Source organism: Acomys minous, assembly GCF_964271855.1.
Source record: "Acomys minous genome assembly, chromosome: 20".
Classification (NCBI taxonomy): domain Eukaryota; kingdom Metazoa; phylum Chordata; class Mammalia; order Rodentia; family Muridae; genus Acomys; species Acomys minous.
In genome coordinates, this window is record NC_140502.1 from 8356510 (window position 1) to 8381431 (window position 24922).

The 24922-nt window shown below is 50.8% G+C and overlaps 1 protein-coding gene across 2 annotated transcripts; it reads left to right on the plus strand.

Moving 5' to 3' along the window:
* The first annotated feature begins 7666 nt into the window (after positions 1-7666).
* CACNG6 (calcium voltage-gated channel auxiliary subunit gamma 6) lies at positions 7667-22236 on the plus strand. 2 transcript variants are annotated; one of them, XM_084769970.1, is made up of 4 exons: positions 7667-9127; positions 14978-15052; positions 16865-17002; positions 21248-22236. In XM_084769970.1, exons 1-4 carry the CDS (start codon positions 8797-8799, stop codon positions 21484-21486), a joined length of 783 nt encoding a protein of 260 aa, XP_084626096.1. In that variant the 5' UTR covers positions 7667-8796; the 3' UTR covers positions 21487-22236. The 2 variants fall into 2 exon arrangements, with proteins under 2 accessions (XP_084626096.1, XP_084626097.1); XM_084769971.1 differs by lacking the exon at positions 16865-17002.
* The last annotated feature ends 2686 nt before the right edge of the window (positions 22237-24922 follow it).

Sequence of the window (24922 nt, forward strand, 5' to 3'; positions counted from 1 at the left end):
CACCGCTGGGCCTTCTAGCCCCTCCCCGCACCCCTCCATACCCTCTATCCCCCTGGGCGTGGGGAGCCCCGTCACGCTCAGAAGCAGGGACCCTTGGGGAGGGGGACGGGACGGGAAAAGGGGCTCCGGCGTTGGAGCACTGTCTTTTATTTTTGTGTGGGGGGGCGGATTTCAGGGGTGGGAGGGAGGGCCGTGGTGTTTTTTGCAGTTTTGAGATGTTTTCATTTTAAATGTTTTGCTGTGTGCATGTGGGGGCGGGGCGGGGGGGAAGGGGAGGGACTCCCAGCCCAGCCCAGCCCAACTCCTGGAGAGGGGCTCCATAACACACGAATATAGAGTTACATCTACAACTATATATACACACATGTTCTGTAAAAAGAGACATAGGCCAGCAGAAGGCAGAGGCCAAAGGGACGCGCTGACATTTAGTTCACTTTTTCATTCATCTTTCGACAAGGGCTTATTATGCACCAACTGTGTACCAGGTGATGGTACAGAAGGTGGTGCAAGGGAGGAGAGGACATAAACGCAGGCGCATCCGTTCGTCCATTCCTGGAAATTTTGTGTGTGTGTGAGCGCGCGTGTAACCACTAGGCATTGTACTCACCGCTGAACAGTCAGTAGGGAAGAAAATATTGTCCCTGGTGTCTTCACAGAGTCATGTATGTATCCAGTAAATGACACTTAGAGATGTAAAGGCCCACTGGGGCCGTAGCTCACTTTGTAGACCACTTGCCTAACACAAGCCCTGCGTTCCATCCCCACCGTTGCATAAACTGGGTGTAGTGGGGGGCACATCTGTAATTCCAGCACTTGGGAGGTGGAAGGTGAAAGCACGGCCAGAAGTTCAAGGTCGTCCTGCACTGATTATTGAAATTTGGGCCAGCCTGGACTAGGAGACTCTTGCATTTTTAAAAAAGACACATGACTGCCTGGAGACTTACGGAGGACCCGGTTTCAATTCCCAGCACCCACATGGCAGCTCACAACTGTCTATAACTCCAAGGTCTGACACCCTCACACAGACATACATGCAGGCAAAACACCAATGCACCTTAAGGAAAAAAAAAATAATAAAGGCACATGATGGGGGGGTGGAGGTCTGAAATGCCACAGGGAGAGGTAATTAACTCATTTTGGGGGCGGGGTGAGCAGCTAACTACATTGTTTTAAAAAAAATGGTACTAGGTAGTCAAACCTGGGGTGAAGTGTGCCAGGCAGAAAAATTAACATGTCAAGTTCCCAGGACAGGAAGAAGCTCCCAGGATGTCCTGAAGTGTACCGAGTCAGGTATGGTTGGGCGGCGAGCCTGGAGACAGACTGGTTGGAGACTAAGTGAGAATTTATTATGAAGTCAGTAAAAGGACCACAAAGTGGCTTAATGCGGGGACAGAACACAAAGACAGGAACTCCGAGGTAAGAGTTAAGAGGCAGAGGCCCCATGCGGGAGGCAAAATGCCCTTACGCAAACTCTGGATCTCAGGCGCGGCATCTGGTTCACTGGATTCTGGCGGTTGGGTCTGTTTTCTGTTCATTCAGCCACTCACCTAAACTCCCAAGCAACTACTAGCATTCTGTGCTGTGTGAGTTGGCAAATGGGGTGACAGATCACCGCTTTCAGCGTCAGAAGCATACAATCCAGGCAGGGCAGTGAGTGCTCTGTCAGGGTCACGGTGATCACCCAAGAACACAGGACAGGAGTGATCAGCTGCCAACCACCCCCCTCCCTGCCCCCCAGTGCAGGAGGAACTGAAACATCCCAGAGTATGTGATGTCTGGGTTTTAAAAGGACCAGCAGGTGTCTGGTATGTGCTGATGAAGATAGAGGCAATTTGGGAGAAAACCCAAGGAAGCAAAACTGCAGGATGTGCAGGTGGGGATGGGTGGGTCCGGGCTGTGACAAGGACAATGATTCTGCGATGCTGAAATCCAAGTGTAAAGTTGGGAGGTGAGGTAGTGGGTCTACACGCCAGAGTCTTCACGATGCCCTTAAGGGCTCTAGGTCAAGGGCCCTGGTTGCCTTCGAGCTGAACTGGGTAGGGGTTTTAGGGTAGACACAAGTGGAGTAGCTTGACAGTCACTCAGCAGGCAGTGCAGCCCTTAACTGGTTTGCGTACCAGCCCGTTAGGCAGTGAGACTGGAGATTAAACATGCTTTCCTCTCTGCCCTGCCTCAAAGGGCTTCCAAGCGGAAGGGAAAGCAACCTCAGAGGCCATGAGGGGAGAAGTGGTTCTTGATGGGACCAGTAGTGGCAGCATGGGACTGCAGGAGTAGTCTGAGGAGAGCAAGCCTGGGGGGGCTGGGTACGAGAAATGTGCTTTTAGGAACCCTCCTGACCAGTGTAATTTTAGTGCTTGGGAGGCCAAGGTAGGACCAACCAACAGGAAGCACGAAGAGCTGAGAACAGCTTAGTCGGCTGAGTGCTTGTTAAGCATCTATGAGGGCCTGGGTTCAATCCTCAGCACTGTATAAAGTAGACGTGGTAATGAATGGCTTGCCATCCCTCAGCTATACAGCGAGACCGAGGCCAGCCCATGTTCAATACTGTCCCCCAAAACAGGAGAGAGATTTGCTTCTGGGGCTCAGGTGGAAGAACTAGAAGGTGGGAGGTCGAGTCGGGGACGCTGGAGGAAGTCTGTGAGGTCAGTTCAGAAAGAGACAACCCTAGGAAGTGTAGTGTAGGGAGGGTGACTAGGGATTGTGAGAGGTTAGGGGGACACTTCTGTTCTGAGGCATGCTGGGATCTGTAGTCCATAGGTCAAATCCAGCGCGAAAGGGAGGTGGTGGGGTAGCCAGGAGGAAGAGAGAGATTGGGGGAGCGTGTGGGAGGGAGGGCAGAAGAGATCAAAATCAGGTGTGCTTCAGAGTGAGAAGGCAAAGACAAAGGTGATCCGGAGAGGGGGAAAACACAAGAGTGGCAGATGAAAGTTTGACAATCAAAGGTAAGATGTTACAAAGACACAAAACAGGAACAGAAAACCTAAACCTCAGAGAAACAGAGACAGGTAAGATCATGAGGCATACTGCAATGGTCTATTGTCTTTTAAATTTTCTATTTTATTTGGAGACAAGGTATCACTGTGTAGACCAAGGTGGCCTGGAACTCAACATAGGCTTGCCTCTACTTCTTGGGTTAAAGGTGTGCCACCACACTTTTTTTTCTTTTTCTTTCTTTTTTGTTTTTGTTTTTTTTGTTGTTGTTTATTTTTTGAGACAGGGTTTCTCTCTGTAATAGCTCTGGCTGTCCTAGATTCACTTTGTAGACCAGGCTGGCCTCGAACTCACAGCGATCCGCCTGCCTCTGCCTCCCACAGTCTTAATATCTCCTATGGGGGACATTTCATAGTCAGACCATAGCAAGTGGCCAGTAGACAAAGGTCTGCTGGTTTTGGACCTCTCCAAGAGGTGTGTACATACATGAAGGCTAAGCAGGGGTGTGGCTCAGACAGTGGGGTGCTTGTTTGTTTAGCATTCACGAGGTCCTGGTTTCAATCCCCAACACTCATAAACTGTGTGTGGTGGTGCCTGCATTTGTGGAATTCAAGCAGATGGGGGCAGGAGCATCAAAAGTTCAAGGTCAATTTTGACCACAGAAGGAATTAGAAGCTAGCCTGGGATACGTGAGATATTTTATTTTGAAAGAAGAAGAAGAATATTAGAAGAGGAGGAGGAGGAGGAAGCTGAAGAGATGGCTCAATGCTAAGAGCACATACTGCTCTTCCTGAGGACCTGAGTTCAATTCCCGGGGCCCTCATCAAGTGGTTTACAATTGCCTGTAACCCCAGCTCCAGTGGGAATCTCTGACCTCTGTGGACTCTTGCATTCATGTGCATGCACCTTCCCCACCCACATACACATAATGAAAAGTATTTAAACAAGAAAGAGCCAGGTGTAGTGGCACACGCCTTTAATCCCAGCATGCAGGAGGCAGAGGTGGGCGGATCGAGTTTGAGGCCAGCTTGGTCTACAAATCGAGTCTAGGACAGCCAAGGCTACACAGAGAGACCCTGCCTTGAAAAACCAAAGAAAGAAAAACAAACAAACAAAAGCAGGGGCTAGGAATGCTGGTCCATACCTAAAAACCCCAGCCCTCCAGAAACTTAAGTAGGTATAATGTGTAGGTCCAAACCAGCCTGGACTGCACGGTGAGAGTTTCTCAGCCAACTACAAAAGCTGCAGAGGGTATAGTAACCGTGTGACAGGGCAGAGCCATTCAAAATAAGCTGGCTGAGATGAGGGTTTTGAAGAAGGCTGAGCAAGTTGCGCACAAATTCCAAAGCCTAGGGAACAAAAGACTGATGAGTCCTTGCAGCTTTGGTAGAAAACTCATATTCTGCTCCAGCTCCGATGGGAAACACCTGGAGAGGTCTAAGCACAGGCACTCTGGGGTCACAGTTTTATTTAAACAACAATAACAATCTTGTTACTGTGCCAGGGATGACGTCACTGCCAGAAAGCGGCCTGGGTGGGGGTGGTGAATGCCTGTAATCCAGCACTCAGGAGCTGGTAGTGAGATCAGGAGTTCAAGGCCATCCTTGGTTACATGAGACTCTGTCTCCAAACAAAGCTGGGGGCCCTTGTTTGCATCGCTACCACTGTATAAAAGCCATGGTGGATCACACCTATAATCAGTGTTTGGGAGACGGAAGCAAGAAGATTGTGAGCTCAAGGCCAGCTTGAGCTACATGAGACCCTGTATCAACAAAAATCAACCAACCAACCAACAAACAAAAAAATCAAAAGGGGAGCAAGCATTAGGGGCGTGGAATTTTACAGACTGTGTCTACAGTGGTGGCGAGCTAGGTCTTGCAGGGAGGTGGGGGGTGAGGAAACACCAAGAAATCAAGGTAAAAAGAAGAAAGAAATCTGGGTTAGAAGTTGCACCGTTGTATACTGAATAGAAGATTTTTAGATAGGAGGAACCAAGCGTTCTCTTTTGACCGTGCCCAGTTGCGATTGCTTCTGGAAATCCAAGTCAGGGTATCGGGTGGCTGGTCATGATGAGAGTGGTGAAGAGGGCAGAGCTGGGAATACAAGTTTGGGTAAACATCAGCAAACAGAAGACATTTAATGCCACAGAATGGGGATAGCTTTGAAAGGTAATGTGGGTAGAGTTATGACTCAGGTCAGAAATTTGGGAACATTTAAGTCATCTCTACGAGAGGCAGTGACCTGAGGGGTAGGCTGAAGTGAAAGGCAGGTCCTCTCACAGGGCAAAAGAAGTGGTGGTGGGTGCGGTGGCTCAGGGGTAAAGCACCTGCCTAGAATCCCCCAGTGGGGGGCAGGGGTTGGCCGTGTGTCTCAGGTTCAATCCCCAGCACCAAAGAAAGAACAGAAAGAAAGAAGGGTGGAAAGTACATAATATTTTAAGAAGCAGGAAGTCTCCCATCTGTGCCCAGCGCTGCTGAAAGCTGGAAAAAAGATAACAGAAGTCCAGAAGGTTTGTTAACGTGGACAGGGGCGATAAGGTCAATAAGAGGTGACCAGCCCAATTTCAGGTATAGAAGCCTTGATCCAGCATCGGGAGACCGTACAGAAGCAATTATTATTTTGGTATAAAAATGTATCATGCCTATCATTGCCAGAACCAAGAGAGGCTGAAGCAGGGGGATTGCCACAGTTCAAGGCATGCCTGAGTTTCAGAGAGAGACATTTTCTTAAAACAATAAAAAAGAAGTATTTTAAGGAGAGCCAGTGAGACAGCAGGTGGCACACTAGCTGTCAAGCCTGACAACATGAGTTCGAGCCTCACTCGGGGACCCATGGGGTAGAAGGAAAGAACCGAACCCTGCAAGTTGCTTCTGACCTCCACACATGCCCCATGCCCCACACGCCCCCACGAAATAGCCGTTTTTGCCATTTCAAAATAAAGAAGGAAAATGAGAGAGAAGGAAAACACAGGCAAGAAGACACCCGGATCCACTCTGAACTTCGAGAGCTACTACCGCAGATGGGACCTAGAAAGATGGGGGGAATCCAGGGCTCAGAAGTGGGGAGACCCGGCTCAGTTGCTGGCAAAGTCCAAAAAACGACACTCCTCCTGCCGACGCTTGTAGGGGCTTGCTTCGGGAGCCCCGCAAGCCCAGAGGAGTCCACTGAAGTGTCCTTCACTCATTCAGAAACCAAAAACTCGTTCGCTGCTCAGGCATGCCTTCTGGGGACTTGGAGATGTCAGGCCCTGTCATTTCAGAGCTGTGCTCACCCTGGCAAGGACCAGGGAGACAGGTAGCTTAGCCAAGTAGAATACAGAGTACCGAGAACGGTTCTCGTGGGCCTCACAGACACTGAGGAAGGGACGGTCACATCTTTAGGGAAAAGAAGTTGTGTGAATTGCCGTATCAACGCACCAGGCCATGCATTCACCCATACCATTCATTCATTCATTCATTCATTCATATTACCCAATCGAACTGTCTAAGGTTTCTTGTAATCCTGGGCCTTGAAATGGATCCTGCAGAGGATTGTGCCCCGTTGGGCCAGTCTGATGGGGGAGAGCCACATACAAGCAATCATCTCCCGTGGTAGTATGAATTGCGACCACGAAGTCAGGAGCAAGGCCAGCAAGGGTAGCAACGATGTCCCAGGGGGCCTGGTCATGGCACCAGGCCCACCTGGAGGAGCCCCCTGGGGAAGGAAGGAGTTGCTAAAAGGTGCGTCCCACGTGGGTGGTCCACAGAAGGGCTGTGAGGAGGAGTGAGGGGTAAGAATCGGGGCCCCCCGTCTCCGGGGGAAGCTGAAATTGCAGGAAAAGGTCCCCCAAGGGCATCCAAGTCTAATAAATCGAATCTTCTGCTTCTGGTGTCCCAAGCCCGCAATTCCCCGAGGTCTGCCTTTCCTGCCTTCTGAGGAGTGGAGAACTCTTAACACTGCCGCTAATCTATTGGCACCCAGGTTTCTGGCCACAGTGGCCTCTTCCAGGCCTTGAAGTGTCGCTTCAGACAACTCTTCTGGAAATACAAAGCACTGGCCCCCTCCCTAAGACCCTGGAGCCCCTATCTCCATTCCCGACCCTGGCCCAGACTCAAGAGGTCAGGTTCCAAAACTCTGCTCCCAGATTCAGGAGTCCAGGCCCCAAGGCTCCTCCCTCAGACCTAGGAGTCCAGGCCCCAAGCCTCCTCCCTCAGACCTGAGAGTCCAGGTCCCAGCCCTCCTCCCTCAAATCCCGGAATGAAGGGGCCTTCCTCCCTCAGGACCAGAATCCTGTACTGAGGCCATTCTCCTGAAACTCAGGAGTACATACTCAAGCCCTCCTCCCTCAGACTCAAGGGTCCACCCCACCCCCACCTCCAACCCTTCTCCCTCTCCTCTGGCCCTCAGAAGCCACTAATTGGGCTAGCGAGCGTCCAGCCTGGACTGCTCAAGACACAAGTTCTCTGCACTTTACCAGCTCTACGGTTTCCAGATTTTGGCGTATGAACTTTGCAATGCTCCCACCCCACCACCCCCACCACCCCGACCCTTAGGGAAACAAATTTCCCTAGGTTCGGCTAGTTGAAGACCCGGCCCCCAGCCCCTCCTTCTTAGAGGCTTCCCTCCCCCGTCCCTTGTCCCCTTAAAATACCCGGGATCCCTATGGCAACAGGCGCCCGCGACAGGTGCGGGTGTTATTTACGGGTCGAGCCCGAAATAGCCGGTGGGGTGAGGGGGTGGGCGGATGGGGCGAGGCAGGGAGCGAGCGCAGCGGGTCCGGAGGGCCGACGGGGCGGAGGCGAGCAAAACCGGACGCTTCGGAGGCATCGCGGAGCTGGGGCCGGCGCGGTGCGGAGGCAGGAGAGCGCAAGGGGCCCGTGCCCGGGAGACCTGGGTGGGAAGACCGAGGGGAGCGCGGGGCCCCGAGCTGAGTCTGGAGCGATCCTGGCCGGGCAGGCCCTGGGAGCCTGGGGGAGGGGGAGCCGAGGGACTCCAGACCGACAGACTGAGAGTCCTTTCCAGGTCCTATACCCCACCCCCAGGATACTTTGCTCTGGTTTTCTGAGCCAGAGTGTGGACCACAGTGCCTTGGTCTGAGCCTTGTTGGGGCCCCAGGGCTTTCTCCTGGGCCCCCAGAGAGTACTCCCAGCTTTTTTTTTCTGGACCTCACCGTGATTCTCAGCCACTGTGGAGACCTGGGCTCTTTTCTGAATAGTCCTGGCTTGCCCATTCCTCCCCACCCCCCGCGAGAATTCCAGTCCCACCCCCACTCCCGATCTGCTGTGAATACTAGAGGATCCTCCTTCCCTCTCTGGGACTTGGAGAGATTTGTACCTTTTTCTGTGAAACCCCAACTCTTATCTCTGTATAACCCAAAACTGTTCCGATTCCTCCCTTCGCAAACTCTGAGCCTGAAGAAACTTAGACCATCTCTTTTTAAATACACGAAAGACCTCACCTTGCCCTCTTTGGGAAAATTCTGAGGCTTTCTGGAGACCCCCATCAACAGCAGGTGTTCCCCCTGGAGCTCCCCAGTCCCCGCTTGGATAGGTGAACCTCAGAGAGAGCCTGGCTTTTCCTCTAGACTTAACCCATGCCAAATTCACGCGCATACGTCCAGGTGGCATCCTTAGGCCAAGAATATAGTTTTTAGTTTTTAGGGTTTTGTTTGTTTTTTGGGTTTTTTTTTTCTCTTCTGAGAGTCAGAGCCCTCCACTCTCACATTTGAAGTTCAGCTTATTCCCAATCTAATTGACACACTCAGCCCCCTACTTCGGTTGAAAGTCCAGGCCTTGTGCCCTGCCCCTCAGCCCCCCCCCCTCCCCTGCACGGACAGGTCTGTCTGACTCCTTGAAGCTCGCTTGAGCCCCAATCCCTCCCAGCATCATGATGTGGTCTAACTTCTTCATGCAAGAGGAGGACCGCCGTAGGGCAGCTGTGGGCCGGCGTCGTGCCCAGGGACAACAGAATCTCGGCTTGACTCCGGAGCGTGAGGGCAAGATCAAGCTGGTGTTGCTGCTGGCTGCCGTGGGTGCCACCCTGGCTGTGCTGTCGGTGGGCACCGAGTTCTGGGTGGAACTCAATACGTACAAGACCAACGGCAGCGCCGTCTGTGAGGCTGCCCATTTGGGGCTGTGGAAGGTGTGCGTCAAGCGACTGTGGCAGGCGGACGTGCCTGCGGGCAGGGAGACCTGTGGCCCAGCTGAGCTGCCAGGAGGTGAGAGGCTGTGTCCTGAGCCCAGGCCTGTGTCCCACAGTCAGGGAGAAAGAAATTTATGTCTGGGGGAAAAACCCTGTTCTAGGAAAATCAACAAGTTTTATACCCGAGAAAGGGTTTGTGCCCAAATCAGTCTGTGCTCACAGAAACTGGAGAAAACGGCGGGGCAGGGGTGGGGGGGTAGGAGGCAGGGGAGGCGGGAGGGGCTATGAGGAGGAGGAAAGATGCTCAGGCATAGCCCATGTCCCTAAGTAGCATATCCCCTAAAGAAACTGGTTTCTTAACGTCTGTCTTCTAGCTATGGCCTGTGCCCCATACCAGCCTGTACCCCCACAGACAGCCTGTGCCTCCTAGACCCAGCTGGTACCCTCAGAACAGCCTGTACCCACCCCCGCCAACCCGGATCCCCTAGAACTGCCTGCATTCCCCACCAGACAGCCATGCACCCACAGACAGCCTGTGCCCTTAACTAGAAGCCTGGGGAGACATCCCACATTGCCACTCTACGAGCCTCTGTGGAGACAGACCACCCTACGCCCACCAGGAAGTAAAAAAAAAAATCTGTGCCGATTCCCCGTTAGCGGATACAGTCAAATGAAGTTCTTGCCAGGTGCCAGGTGCCGCTCAAAATTGTGGGTGCATCTTGTACCTCCTTAGAAATGCTTATTTCCAGTCCCTCTCACCTCTATATGGTCAGTGTGGACATCCCAACCCGTCTCCCTTGCTTTGCAAACACCCCCACACCCTTAATTTCCCCTCATGGTGGTTCCCTTGCTCTCAGCTGTGCCTCTCACTCTCCGACAGAACATGCTATGCCCTTTGCTTAGACAAGCGGGACATTCCATACCTCCTCCCCTCCCCCCAGGAACTGGAGAGGTGCTTATTTTACCTCTTTTGACTCAAGGGCAGTATTTGACACCCATCAAAACCCACTTGGGATATCATTTGTTTGATGAGGTCCCTGCTATGCTGTTCCCCGCCCCCCCCAATTGTGTACTGAGAGTCTCAGGACCCCTCAAGAGCTCTGGCTGGGTTTTCTTTCATTCCTCAACCTCTACTTTCCCTGATGTGATATGGAAGCCAGAATGGGATGCTCTAAGCCTTTGACAGTGGAGTGGGAATGCCAGACACTGTGTCTTGAGCTACCTGTCTGTCCCGATCGGCTATCTTAAACAGTCCCCTTCTGCTGTTGCTCACTGTTTGGGACCACGATCAAGGTGATCCCAAACCTTTGCAAAAACGAGATAATGAAAACAAAGACAGGATGCTAGCTGGGCTTGGTGGTACAATTCTGTAATCACAGGAGTTGAGGCAGGAGGATGGTGAGTTCAAGGGCAGCCTGGGGATACAGAGGGATTTCAGAGACTGCCTGGGCAGCTTTGTGAGATCCTTTCTCCAAAAGCAAAAAGGGAGCTGGGGTCATATCTCAGTGGTCGTGTCCCTGCCTAGAATCCTCCAGTGAGGGGCTGGGATGTGGCTCAGTGGTAGAGCCCCTGCCTAGAATCCCCCAGTGAGGGGCTGTGGGTGTGGCTCAGTGGTAGAGCCCCTGCCTAGAATCCCCCAGTGAGGGGCTGTGGGTGTGGCTCAGTGGTAGAGTCCCTGCCTAGAATCCCCGAGTGAGGGGCTGGGGTGTGGCTCAGTGGTAGAGCCCCTGCCTAGAATCCCCCAGTGAGGGGCTGTGGGTGTGGCTCAGTGGTAGAGCCCCTGCCTAGAATCCCCCAGTGAGGGGCTGTGGGTGTGGCTCAGTGGTAGAGCCCCTGCCTAGAATCCCCGAGTGAGGGACTGGGGTGTGGCTCAGTGGTAGAGCCCCTGCCTAGAATCCCCCAGTGAGGGGCTGTGGGTGTGGCTCAGTGGTAGAGCCCCTGCCTAGAATCCCCCAGTGAGGGGCTGTGGGTGTGGCTCAGTGGTAGAGCCCCTGCCTAGAATCCCCAGTGAGGGGCTGGGGTGTGGCTCAGTGGTAGAGCCCCTGCCTAGAATCCCCCAGTGAGGGGCTGGGGGTGTGGCTCAGTGGTAGAGCCCCTGCCTAGAATCCCCCAGTGAGGGGCTGGGGTGTGGCTCAGTGGTAGAGCCCCTGCCTAGAATCCCCCAGTGAGGGGTTGGGGTGTGGCTCAGTGGTAGAGCCCCTGCCTAGAATCCCCCAGTGAGGGGCTGGGGTGTGGCTCAGTGGTAGAGCCCCTGCCTAGAATCCCCCAGTGAGGGGCTGGGGTATGGCTCAGTGGTAGAGCCCCTGCCTAGAATCCCCCAGCGAAGGGCTGGGATGTGGCTCAGTGGTACAGCACCTGCCTGGAATCCCCCAGTGAGGGACTCAGTGATGGATTGCCACCATACCTCTTAGTTCTCAGCCTGAGACTCCGGTTAGTTCTATGGGCTTTGACTCAGGGGTCTCTGTTACTGTCTGTCACTAGAGCTTAAGATGGTCTCAGAGACCTCACTCTTTGGGAGAGGCTGCCTTCTGCCACTTCACATGGTGACACACACCAGCACTCAGGAGTTGGAAGTAGGAAGACCAGGGGTTCAAAGCCAGCTCGGCTACATACTGAGTTGTAGGCCAGACCAGGCTACATAACACCTTATATCAAAAACAAAACAAGAGGACTTCGCCTTTCTTGCAAAGCCATTACCAGCTCCCCACAGTTCTGCCTCATGAGAAGACCTCCTTCTGACTCCATTGTCTCAAAGAAGTAACTTCCTTTGAAAACTAAAAGAAAGCCGCTATGTCCCTTGGCCAGCAGAGAATGACTCACCCTGTTGCTTCCCAAGTGAGTTTGCCCTATCCTCCAGGGGACATGGACACAAAGTCCTGTTACTAGCAGCCAAATAGGATGCCAGACACCACACCCAGCCCCAGAAGGGACTCTGTAGTTCTTTCATGGGTATAGACTGTATGCCCTACTAGAGGCTTCAAAGAGCATCTTTCTTTCAGCCTCTTGATGTAATAGGACAGGCTGACACTTGCTGCTGCTTTGACCTGGAAGCCGCAAACTTCCACGAGCTGGTACCCAGCATGCCCCATACCCTCACTTGACGTGAACTTATCCACTTGTCCCCTCCGATGTCTAAAGTCCGATTTCCACTTCCCCAAACTGGCTGGCTCCTTCTCCAATGTTCTCTATTCCCTGTGGTTCCGCACCGTCCCTTCTGCTGTTTTGTATCTCAGTCTCCCTATATGTAGAATAAAAGGACAGGTCGGACTGTAGAATGCACTTTAGGAGCGGGATGTGGGTAATGGGTAGAGTGCTTGCCTTGTCTGCACAAAGCCCAGAGTTTGGTCCCCAGCACCACATGTACCAGGCATGGTGGTGCACACCTGCAGTCCTAACACTTGGGAGGTGGAGGCAGGAGGCTCAGAAGTTGAAGGCCATCCTTAGCTTCACAGCAGGTTCAAAGTCAGCTTAGGAAGTTAGAACGTCTGTTTTTAAGTCTCAGTCTTTTCATATCTAAACTAACAAAGAGGTTGTGTGAATCTTACATATGCTTACATAAAATATTTACATAAAATTATTGTCCACTTTTGCAAGGTCCTTATACTCTGTCTTTTTTTGTTTTGTTTTGTTTTTGTTTTTGTTTTTTTCTGGCATTTCGAGACAGAGTTTCTCTGTGTAGCCATGGCTGTCCTGGCTTACTTTGTAGACCAGGCTGGCCTTGAATTTACAGCGACCCACCAGCCTCTGCCTCCTGAGTACTGGGATTAAAGGCGTGCGCCACTATGCCCGGCTCTTATACTCTGTCTTAAAGAATTTCTTTTTAAAAGACAAGGTCTCATGTAGCCCCAAGTAGCACCACATCTGCCTATTTAAAATAAGTATTTCCTGCTGGGCGGTGGTGGCGCACCCCTTTAATCCCAGCACTCGGGAGGCAGAGGCAGGTGGATCACTGTGAGTTCAAGGCCAGCCTGGTCTACAAAGCGAGTCCAGGATAGCCAGGGCTACACAGAGAAACCCTGTCTCGAGAAACCAAAATAAATAAATAAAGTAATTATTTCCCAATCTGTGCATGGTGGTACACACCTTTAGTCCCAGCACTTGGGAGGTAGAAGAAGTCAGCCTGATCTACATAGCCAGTTCCAGGCCAGCCAAGGCTACACAAGGAGACCCTGTCTTGAAAAAAAAAATTCTTTTCTAATTCAGTCTTCTGATGTGTTTGACATTCCATCCATGCACAGATATTTTGACTTGGAAATACATAGAGAGTTTGAGTTTATATATGTGTGTTTTGAAGAAATGGCATCATGTGGTTTTTATGCTGCCTTCAATGTGATTTTTCTTGCTCAGCGCTGTGCTTTCAAAATCTCTTTTGTTTGCTTTATGGTTTTGTAGTTCATAGCAATTCTAGGCCCCAAAAATGTTCAGGAGGGCATCTGTCTCAGTCGCCTTGTGCCCAAGGGACGGACACAAGGTTAATTCCTATTCCAGCTTAGTAAACAACGCCATAGAGAAAAATCATATCTATATTCCTATATGAGTTTTTTTTTCCTTCTTGGAATATCCAGAAGTGAAATGATTGTGTCATAGGACATAGACATACATCACTTAGTGGCCGAGATGTGTTCTGTATGTTTAGATTAGGATGGCTTCTATATGACAAAAATCTTGACTCACTTTCTTTTCACTTTTAAATTACGTGTGTATGTGGGGACGATGGGTGCCTGTGTGTGCAGGTCCCTACAGAGTCCAGAAAGGGGCACTGGGTCCTCTAGTACTTAGTTGCTTGTAGGTCGCCTGACATGGGCACCTAACCCAGGTCCTCAGCAGGGGTGGTATGTGCTCCTAACCACTGAGCCATCTCCCCAGCTCCTACTGTCCCTCATCCGTCCACACGCCCCACTCCTGACGGGACCGTTGTCACCTGCTCTACACCTGTACTTCACATTCTGAGTATGTCAAAGTCCTTCACACATAGATAGCAACGGTTTGCACTCCCAGCTGCTCCCTCTTATCCTTCCAACGCTCGACGCCGCCCTCTCAATATTTGCCCATCTAATTGGTCTGAAGTGGTAGCCTCCCTGCTGGTTTCAAGTTGCGCTTCTCTGACTCCCGCTGCAGCAGAGTCTCTCTCGTCGCGCACTTGTGAACTATCCAGACCTTGCCCTCCCGTGAATAACTATTCATATCCTTTGCCCTGTTTCTCGATGGAGTTATTCTCTCCCCACTTGCTAACCTGCAGGAGCCCTTTGTGTACGCAGCATAGGGCAGAGGAATCTTCCCCCCTGAGTCTCTTAGCCTCCTGGTACCTGCATCTCGGTGTCCTTTGTTGAATAAAAGGATAACTCATTTCCAGTCTGCTTGCTCCTCAGACCCACCTGAAGGAGCCAGGAGAGAGAGAGATTCTCAACCCTATTTAAAGAGGAAGAATCAGAGGGGCCAGAGAGGTTAATGGCTCATTTGTGCCAAAGACTTAAGACTATAGGGTTTGGGATTAAAATCTCAGTCTCGCGTCATTAGTGATGTGGCAAGTGGTACTGACATCTTGGTGTCATTTTCCATCTTTGTGCATTTCTTTATTTACTCCGCTCTTAAAACTCTGTGTGTGTGTGTGTGCGTGTGCGTGTGCGTGTGCGTGTGTGCGTGCGTGCGTGCGTGCGTGCGTGCGTGTGTGTGCGCGCGCTCAGGGCAGAGGACAACCCACAGGAATCTTCTACCATGTGGATTCTAAGGATTGAGCTCAGGTCATGAAGCTCAGCAACAGCCCCTTTATACGCAGAACCATTTTCCCAGCCTGTGTGTCAGCCATACTAACACTGTTTTCAGTCCTCTGTAGTATCTGGGAACTATCCAGCCTCAAGCTTACACAAATCTTCACGTCGTCACCTTCCTCCCCCCCCCCCCCTTTTTCTCTCCTGCAACCCCACAGAAGCAAACTGCACCTACTTCAAATTCTTCACCACGGGGGAGAACACACGCATCTTCCAGCGAACTACCAAGAAAGGTGAGGCCGGCTCACATTGCGACAAGGGAGGAGGGCTGGCGCTAAGAGGGCTGCTCTGAAGGAGTGACTGACAGCCTGTGCTCAGGGTGGGATCAGCTTCTGTGGATGTCCCAAATTTGGAGGGTGATCAGCAGACCTTTGGTGCCCAGCACTCTGGCCGCTAACTCCGCCTGTGCTGTGTGTCTTGGGCGAATCATATTTCTTCTCTGCAGTGAACACTATAAGCACATTTTTTTTTTTTTTGGTTTTTTGAGACAGGGTTTCTCTGTGTAGCCTTGGCTGTCCTGGACTCGCTTTGTAGACCAGGCTGGCCTCGAACTCCCAGCGATCCGCCTGCCTCTGCCTCCCGAGTGCTGGGATTAAAGGCGTGCGCCACCACGCCCGGCTTACTATAAGCACATTTTACATGCTAAATCCCAGCACCCAAAGTCCGTTAGCACAGCCTACTTCTTGCTATAACCCTGCAAGGCTGGGCCTTCAGCTTCATTGCCCAGGTGAAAAAAAAGCAATCAGAAATGATTGAGAAGCCGGGTGGTGGTGGTGCACACCTTTAATCCCAGCACTCGGGAGGCAGAGGCAAGCGGATCTCTGTGAGTTCGAGATCAACTCGGTCTACAAAGTGAGTCCATGAGAGAATTACTATCCTTTTCCTACAAAAGGGCAGAGGCAAGATCCCAGTGCAAATATACATGAATCTATGGAATCATACGCGAAACATGAAAACATTACGTGTGTATACTGGTCCGTGGGACGGCGTTCAGCCACGTGTAACTGCTAGTACTCAGAAGGTGGCTGATGTAATGGGGTGGGGGGGATGTGTTTTTAATTTTAACTTAAGTGAACTTAAAATGGTGTCTGGTAGCTACTACTGTTCCCAGCAATGCGACTCTGAGGACTTTGTCCTTCCTACCCCCAGTCCAGCTTCTGTCCCATCACTCCAGTGCCCCAGCGTCTCCACAAAGGATCATTTCATGTCTCTCACTTTTTTGTTTTGTTTTTAAGTAAGGATTTAGTGAAGTGAGGCAGCAAAACACGTGAGTTCCAGTGCACACACAGGCCCCTTACCTTCTCCTTTCTCCTGGGAGCTAGGTCAGGTCACTGTGCACCTCTGAGATGGTAAAAATCCCCTGCTGCGCTCATATGGACCACCTACTGTGTGCTGAGCACCACACTGGGCCCTCGATGGGACTTCTAATCCAGAGTCTCCAGAGAGGGCCTAAGACTGACAGAGGTGTAAGGGCCTTACTAGTTTTCCCAGGCAGGAAGTAGTTGTTGGAGCATTGCAACCTAGATGGCTACAAGATAATGAATCGCCTTTACCACTGTTCCCTCAACTTCATCATCTGTAACCCAGCGATGACCAAAGGATAGGTAGGGGCTACTTATTCCGGTATCCCTGACTTGCCCTTGTCCCCCTTTTTGCTCTATAATCCGGGCCAAGTAACTAACTGACCCCTGGGGGCCTCCATTCCTTCATCAGTGTAAGTAACACAGTCTCTCGAGGACTCTGGAGTCTTCCATCCTTCTGGCTCTGGTTCTTTTTTTTTTTTTTTTTAAAGATTTTATTTATTATTATGTAGATAGTGTTCTGTCTGCATGAACATTTGCAAGCCAGAAGAGGGCATCAGGTCTCAGGATAGATGGTTGTGAGCCACCATGTGGTTGCTGGGAATTGAACTCAGGACCTCTGGAAGAGCAGGCGGCGCTCTTAACCACTGAGCCATCTCTCTACTGGCTCTGGTTCTTATAGAGGAATGTTGTCCGTTCTCCTGGTTCCATGTTCTCTACCTCTTTTTTGGGCCTTTCTTGCAGAGGTAAACCTGGCAGCTGCCGTGATCGCTGTGCTGGGCCTGACAGCCGTGGCCTTGGGCTGCCTCTGTGTCATCATGGTGCTCAGTAAAGGTGCAGAGTTCCTGCTCCGCTTGGGAGCTGTCTGCTTTGGCCTCTCAGGTGAGGGCTGAGTGTGTGGAGGCCAAGGACGACGTTGCATGCCGGGAGGTGAGGTCTCTACACACTGTTGCATGCTGGGAGGTGGGTTCCCACATACTGTTATACAGGCTTGGAGGTTGGAAACTCCATAAGGTATTGCATGCCGGGAGGTGGGTCTCTGCACACCGTTGCATGCTGGGATGTGGGAATCTCTGCCAACCGCCGCCCGCTGGAAAGTTAGCATCTCCACGCATTGTTTGAGTGCTGTGCAAGCAGCGGCAACGCCACACAATGTCACGTGCTGGAAAGTGGAATCTCCAAGCACCGCTGCATGCTGGGAATTGAGGAGAAATCCAAGGGGGCTCCTGCAGGCTCAAAGATGGACTTTTTCTGGCAAGGTTTATGTGAATTTAAGTGCTGCTTTAGAATTGGAGCTGGGAATGCCAAGACTCCTCACACACGGAGGAGGACGGGGTCTCCGCTCACCACTCTATGCTAGGAGTAGACAAGGGGGCAGTTCTAGGGCTGCTGTAGGCTCAAGTTGGAAGAATTGCAAATCCTGTTCTTGTTGTTGGCAGAGGGGTAGACTGCCTCCAGATACTATTTGGGGTTTGGACGTGGGGTCTCCAAGGATTTTTTTTTCCTGTCAAGGGGAGAGGGTGATCTTCTGATACTATTGTATGCCAGGAGTTGGAGAAAGTTCGTGAGAAAAATGTAAAAGCTAGGAGCATCCTCAGCCCTGTTGTTGCGCGGCGATTGCATTCGCTCCAAACGGCCTTGCAGATTTGGCCTGGAGCCTCCAGCGCTGTGGTGTATACCAGGAGGTAGAGGCGGGGCTGTGAACGGTATTGCAAGCTGGAGGTCAAAGATCAAAGGCTGAGTAGGTCTGAAGACGGAGAGAGTCTCAAGCCTTTAAAAAAAAAAAAGGGCTCCAGTCTTTGAAGTTTGGGCTTGGAATGTGTGCAGGGGCTGTGTTGTATTCATGTAGGTGAAGACCCAGAAGGGAGCGCCACGTCTCATGAAATAACAAAGGCTTCAGTTCAGTCTACGTCTAAAGCATCGCGTTGATGCTTAATACATAAACACATCAATGCACAGAGCATCACAGCAAACGGGCTAGCTAAAGGTTGCTGTCGCTTTTTATGTATTTATTTTTATCTTGTATGTATGAATGCTTGTCTGCATGGTCACCGTGTGTGCGCCTGGCACCCGAGGAGTCCAGAGGAGGGCATTGGATTCCCCGGAACTGGAGTTATAGATGGTTGTGAGCTGCCGGGTGAGTGTTGAGAACCCAACCTGGATCCTCTGCATGAGCATCCGGTGCTCTTCACCACCAAGCCACGTCTTCAGGCGACGGTGGCGCACGCCTTTAATCCCAGCACTCGGGAGGCAGAGGCAGGCGGATCGCTGTGAGATCGAGGCCAGCCTGGTCCACAAAGTGAGTCCAGGACAGCCAAGGCTACACAGAGAAACCCTGTCTCGGAAAAAACAAACGAACAAACAAACAAACACTATCCAATCACATTCTGCTTTAAAAGGTAAATACAGATGAGATTTTAAAAAAAAAGCATTGAACTTCAGAAAAGTCACATGACGTCTCATAGCCACACAACCACTAGTGGCAGATTTGGGACTTTTCTTTCTTTTTTTCTTTTTTTCATTTGTTCAGTTTTGCAGTCTTACATATAAAAACACATAGATGTCACATATATGTGTGATACTTTGTTTAAGTTCCTTTCCTGCCAAACCCTTTCTTCCCAACAAGTCCTCCTTGTTGGAAAGCCTTCATGGTTTTTCTTTCTTTGTTTCTTTTTTTTTTTTTTTTTTTGGTGCTCTGATGCATTTAGTTAGAGTTGCCCGCATGGGTAGATGGTTATTTACTTGATCAAAGGCAACTACAACGCCACTGTAGGCTATATCCCCCTTGGCCAGAAACTGTTATCTACCTATATCTCCCTTTTCCATGACGGTTTGTTGGTGGACCAGTCTTGTGCAGGTAGCCACCCAGAGGCAAGGTTTGATGCTGAGGCTTTCTTGGCTCCCTTTTCACTGAAGTACATCACTGAATTCTGAGATATTTGCTCCTGTGTGGGGTCATTGCAGACTTCGAGCTGATGTGGTAGAATGAATGCTTAACTGGAGGCCATGTGTTTTATGTCCTACCCAGGGAGCTACGTGTGTCCTGAATCGTGGTGAGTTGCTGGGGAATTGCTTTTTTTATCCAGAGCTTCCTTGTTGAGCCAGGTGCTTTTTTTTTTTTTTTTTTTTTTGGTTTTTTGAGACAGGCTCAAAGAGACAGCCTTGGCTGTCCTGGACTCGCTTTGTAGACCAGGCTGGCCTCGAACTCACAGCGATCCTCCTGCCTCTGCCTCCCGAGTGCTGGGATTAAAGGCGTGCGCCACCACGCCCGGCTGAGCCAGGTGCTTTTAAAAATGATTAGAGAAACTGTTAATCATACAAGCTTCATTTCTTTATTCTTTGTGCGTTTGTGAGTCCTTGCTATGTTCTAGGAGATACAAGACTAAATCAGATAAGATGCCATGTCTGCTACCAAGTGCTCTTCATTCTGGATGATAGCGGTTAATGGTTACATGTATTAAAAAAAACATTCAACTACTATTATGGTGGGGATGGATAATCCCAGTACTGGGTAGGCAGAGGTAGTTGGATCGCTGTGAGTTCGAGGCCAGTCTGGTCCACAAAGTGAGTCCAGGACAGCCAAGGCTGCACAGAGAGACCCTGTCTCAAAAAAAAAAAAGTGATCCCACACACTCATAGAAATGTTTGCCAGGTGTGGTGGTGCACATCTTTAAACCCAGCGCTTGGGAGGCAGGAGGATTTCTGAGTTCCAGGCCAACCTGGTCTAGCTCCAGGACAGCCAGGTCCTCTCAACATCTCCCCTAACTTACCTCCCCACCCCCCAATTCCTGATTAAGCCAGGCATAGTAGAGAAAGCCTGTAACCCCAGTATTTAAATAGATGGAGGAGGATTTCTGCGCTTCAAAGCTAGTCCACTATACATAATGACTCCCAGGGCAGCTACGCCTACAGGAAGGCATGGGAGGCTGGGGAAATGGCTCCGTCAGTTAAGTGCCCGCTGTACAAACACGGCCTCCTGAGTTTAATCTCCAGAACCCTCTAAAATCAGGGCAGCCTTTATAATCTGTATTTTATATGTCTGCAATCCCAGCAAGATGGCAGACCCGGGAGGGCTTGCTGACCACTGAGTCTAGTCAAAGTATTGAGCACTGGGCCAGTAAGAGACCCTGCCTCAAAAAATAAGGCCTGCAAGATGGCTCAGCAGGCATAGAGAGTTGAAAACAAGCCTGATTTTTCACTCCTCAAGTGAAAGGAGAGAACTGATTCCCACAAATTGTCCTCTGACCTCCACACATGTCCACAGTATGCCTGCATGCGTGCACACACGCACAGACTGAAATGTAATTTTAAACCACCTTTCCTGTCGGGCGTGGTGGGCACGCCTTTAATCCCAGCATTCTGGAGGCAGAGGCAGGTGGATTGCTGTGAATTCCAGACCAGCCTGGTCTGCAAATCGAGTCCAGGACAGCCATGGCTAACAGAGAGAGACCTTGTCTTGAAAAACCAAAGCCAAAACAAAAAACAAAAAAACACCTTACTCGCGGCCTGAGATAGGGTTTCTCTGTGTAGCCCTGGATGTCCTGGAACTCACTCTGTAGCCCAGGCTAGCCTCAAACTCCGACATGTGCCTGCCTCTGTCTTCCAAGTGCTAAAAAAATATTTCAAATATAAAGTGGAAAATAATTGAGAAAGGCATGTGATATTGGCCTCTGGATTTCACACATATACACATGGGCGCGCACACACACAGACAAACAGAGAGGCAAAGTCACAGGGAGACAGACACACAGAGAGAGACACATACACACAGAGACAAATACACACACAGACACACACACACACATACACAGAGAGAGATAGACAGAGAGACAGACAGATACACAGAGACAGACAGACACAGAGACAGACAGACACACACTCACACACACACAGAGATAGACAGAGAGAGAGACAGACAGACACACAGAGACAGACAGACAGACAGACACACACACACACACAGATAGAGAGAGAGAGAGAGAGAGATATGTCTGCATGTTAAGCACAGATGTAATATTCCCTGTAATGTTCTTGGTTTCTTGCATGACGAAGGAATGAATGGGTGGCAATCCCAAATCTGAACTGGAGTCCCTGGGCTGAGAGCCTCACTCCCTTCTTCCCCCACAGGCCTGCTGCTCTTCGTCAGCCTGGAAGTGTTCCGGCATTCCGTCAGAGCCCTGCTCCGGGGAGTCAGCCCGGAGACTCCTCCAGCTCCACGCCTGGCTTATGAGTACTCCTGGTCCCTGGGCTGTGGTGTGGGCGCTGGTCTAATCCTGCTGCTGGCGGGAGGCTGTTTCCTGCTGCTCACCCTGCCTTCCTGGCCCTGGGGGTCACTGTGCCCCAAGCGGGGTGGGCGGACCGCCTAGAGACTGCTTTCTGCAGGCATCTGCCAAGCCTGCCTGAGTCTCCAGCTTTCTCCTGAAGACTTTTCACCTCTCTTCAGAAACTGTTCTTCCCAAGTTGGAGGCCCCGTGTCACAAAAAGTCTTGGTCCCTCGTCTTCTCCTTGTAGATGACGCTTTTACGGGTGTGGGAGATGCTCAGTAGGTAAAGTGTTTGCTGGGCAAGCATGGGGGCTTGAGTTTGGGCCCTCAGAACCCACTTTAAAAGCCAGCACAGGGGTTCATGTCTATAATTGAATTGTTGGGAGACAGACAGTGGAGGGACCCAGGGGCCCAGTGGCCAGCTAGCCTCCCCAATAAATGAGGTCTGGATTCAGTGAGAGACCCTGTCTCTAAAAGTAAGGCGGAAACAATAGAGGAAGATGCCTGATGCTGATCTCTCTCTCTCTCTCTCTCTCTCTCTCTCTCTCTCTCTCTCTCTCTCACACACACACACACACACACACACACAGATGTTTTTTTCATGGTAGCTGAATTTGGGTTGCTTGGTGAGAGTCTACGTTCAAATGGGGCTCCCTGGAGAAACTTCCAGGGACCTGATGGAGAGAGGGGCGCGAGCTGGTAGGAGGAAGGGGTCCCAGAAAGACGTGGGAGCCTTCTTTGTCTAAGTCTGTGCTGATTCACGTCCTACGACTGCCTGGTGGGACAGGGGAAGAGCCTGCGTATGACTTCACTGTGCTCTGATTTTTGGGATTAAAGGTCTGAAGATGTGGCAGCCTTGGTTCGGAGTCTGTCTGTGCTTTCTAGGGTGTACCAAGGAAGCCCCGTCCTCTGCATTCACTGGCCACATGCTACTCTGGGTCCTGGAGTCTCATGTTCACACGCCCACACAGGGGGCGGACACGAACTTGGAAAAGGTCACGGTTCAGAACACAGACATTGCCACAGTTTGAATCATGTCCCTTACAAGAGTACATGTGCTGGGAACTCTGAACTCTGAATGCAACCTTCTTTGGTTACAGTTTCGTGTGTGTGTGTGTGTGTGTGTGTGTGTGTGTGTGTGTGTGCGCGTGCACGCACACACATACACACTCATATTCATTGTATAAAATGTTGGGTCTCATTTTCCTTTTTTTTTGGGTTTTTCAAGACAGGGTTTCTCTGCGTAGCCTTGGCTGTCCTAGACTCGCTTTTGTAGACCAGGCTGGCCTCGAACTCACAGCGATCCGCCTGCCTCTGCCTCCCGAGTGCTGGGATTAAAGGCGTGCGCCACCACGCCCGGCTCCTCATATGACATTTTATACAAATATATTTGGACCACTTCTCCATCATCTCTCCAGCCCTACTCTCCCATCTATTCCCAAGCAGTGCCCCTTCTATTTTATTTTACTTTTAAAATTTAAGATATAGTCTCACTGTGTAGGCCAGGCTTCCCCAGCCTCCTGAGTTAGTAGGGTTAGTTACTAGTCATGTGCTACCGTGTCTGACTCCACAGATGAGTTTGTTGTTTGTTTGTTTGTTTGTTTGTTTGTTTGTTCTGAGGCAGGCTCTTCCTTTGAAGTCCTGGCTTGTCTAAAATTTACTATATAGTCAAAGCTGACTTCAAACTTGCAGTGATCCTCCTGCCTCAGTGCTAGGATCACAAGTGTGGTTCTAGAGACCAGGTGGTTACAGAGATAATGACATCCAAGCAAGGTCGATGGGATCGGCTCCAATTCAACCCAGCTGGTGAGAAGGACAGATTGGTACACAGAGACAGGTACTCAGAGGAACGGCAGCATGGAAGGGCACAGGAAGAAGGCAGCCATCTGTACCCTAAAGAGAAAGCCCTTCGGTGGATCCACGCCTCAAGCCCCAGAAAGAAGGAATCGGATGCTCAACCTGTATTTTCTTCTTAAAACACCCAGAACCATAAGGCGACAGGTTTGTTGTCCAAGCACCTGGCAGTGATTTGTAACAACATCCCCAGCAGGTGAATCCAGACTTTGGCACCCAAGAATGTGGGTGCTTCTAGAATAGAAACTGAAAAGTGCAGAGAGGAGGGGCCGTCGAGACAGCTCAGAGGGTAGAAGCCCTTGCTGCCGAGGCTGAGGACCTCTCTTTGATCCCCAGGCCCCACACGGTGGAAGGAGAGGACCAGGTTCAGAAAGCTGTCCACACGTGCACTACGACACGTGCACACATGCATACAAGTAAGATGTAACTAAGCGTGTGGAGGTAGAGGCTGGGAAAACGGCCCAGTAAAGTGCTTGCCGTGCAAGCGTGAGGACCAGAGCTTGATCCCCAGAATCTGTCAGAAGCTGGGCATCAGCTGGGCGGTGGTGGCGCACGCCTTTAATCCCAGCACTCGGGGAGGCAGAGGCAGGCGGATCGCTTTAAGTTCAAGGCCAGCCTGGTCTACAAAGCGAGTCCAGGACAGCCAAGGCTACACAGAGAAACTCTGTCTCGAAAAAACAAAAAATAAATAAATAAATAAATAAATAAAGAAAGAAAGAAAGAAAGAAAGAAAGCTGGACATTTCAGTCCAGGTCTGCAATCCCAGTGTTGGAGGAGGCAGAGCCAGGCAGCTTTCTTGGTCTTACTCTTCGGGTGGTCTAGCCTCTTCATGAGCCCCATGTGAGGGGGTCTGTCTCAAATACTAAGGTGGGCAGCATCTGAGGAGTGGGACTTGAGGTTGGTATGTGGCCTACATACACACACGCACACACGCGCACACACGCACACACTCACAAGCGCATACATATACTATATGCAGGTGTCTTTGAGTAATAACAGGTAGAGTTTGGACGGTATTTCAGATTCATGAAAGGCAACTGCGTCTTGTGGGGGCACAGGGAGGAGACATAAAATTTTTATCTTGTTTTTTGTTTTTAAATAAAAAGTCTCTTTTACTCTGTAACAATTTAGTACCTATAAGCATTGTATCAATCGGATCTATCCCCCAGTTCTTCTCCCCTCCTACGAGGCACCCTAATGCATATCCATACACCCTCATATACCCCCCCCACATACACACACACACACACACACACACATATACACACACACACACACAATCCGTCATCCTGTTAGCACTTCCTCTTGGAATGCTGAGTGACCCCTTTTGCCTTGACCTTCTGCAGATGACTTCAGCTGCTGTGAGTTGGAGTGCAATGGCCACGTCCTGCCTAGAACACAGCATTTCACGGCCCTCCTCTCCACCCTCCAGCTCTTAAAATTCTTCCTGCTCCCTCTTCCAAACTGTCCTCAAAGACACCAGGAAATGAGGACCTTGTGTGTCGGAGCTGGGGTCTCTCAGCAAGAAGGCCCGACTTAGTCTCTTATGAAGAACGGTCTTTCCCAGCTCACATTACCACTGTGTGCCCGGCGCCGGTTCAAGTGTCTTACAATGTGCTGCAAGGCTGCTACACTGCTGTTGATGGCTCTAAAACCACATGGGAGAACTTAAGCGTGGCCCTTTG

What these genes read in the sequence shown, in the direction of transcription:
- CACNG6 (XM_084769970.1), top strand. Translation starts at nt 8,797, where the DNA reads ATGATGTGGTCTAACTTCTTCATGCAAGAGGAGGACCGCCGTAGGGCA. An exon ending in CCAGCGAACTACCAAGAAAG is followed by an intron (nt 15,053 to 16,864) that starts GTGAGGCCGGCT and finishes CCTTTCTTGCAG; the next exon opens with AGGTAAACCTGGCAGCTGCC. An exon ending in TGTCTGCTTTGGCCTCTCAG is followed by an intron (nt 17,003 to 21,247) that starts GTGAGGGCTGAG and finishes CTTCCCCCACAG; the next exon opens with GCCTGCTGCTCTTCGTCAGC.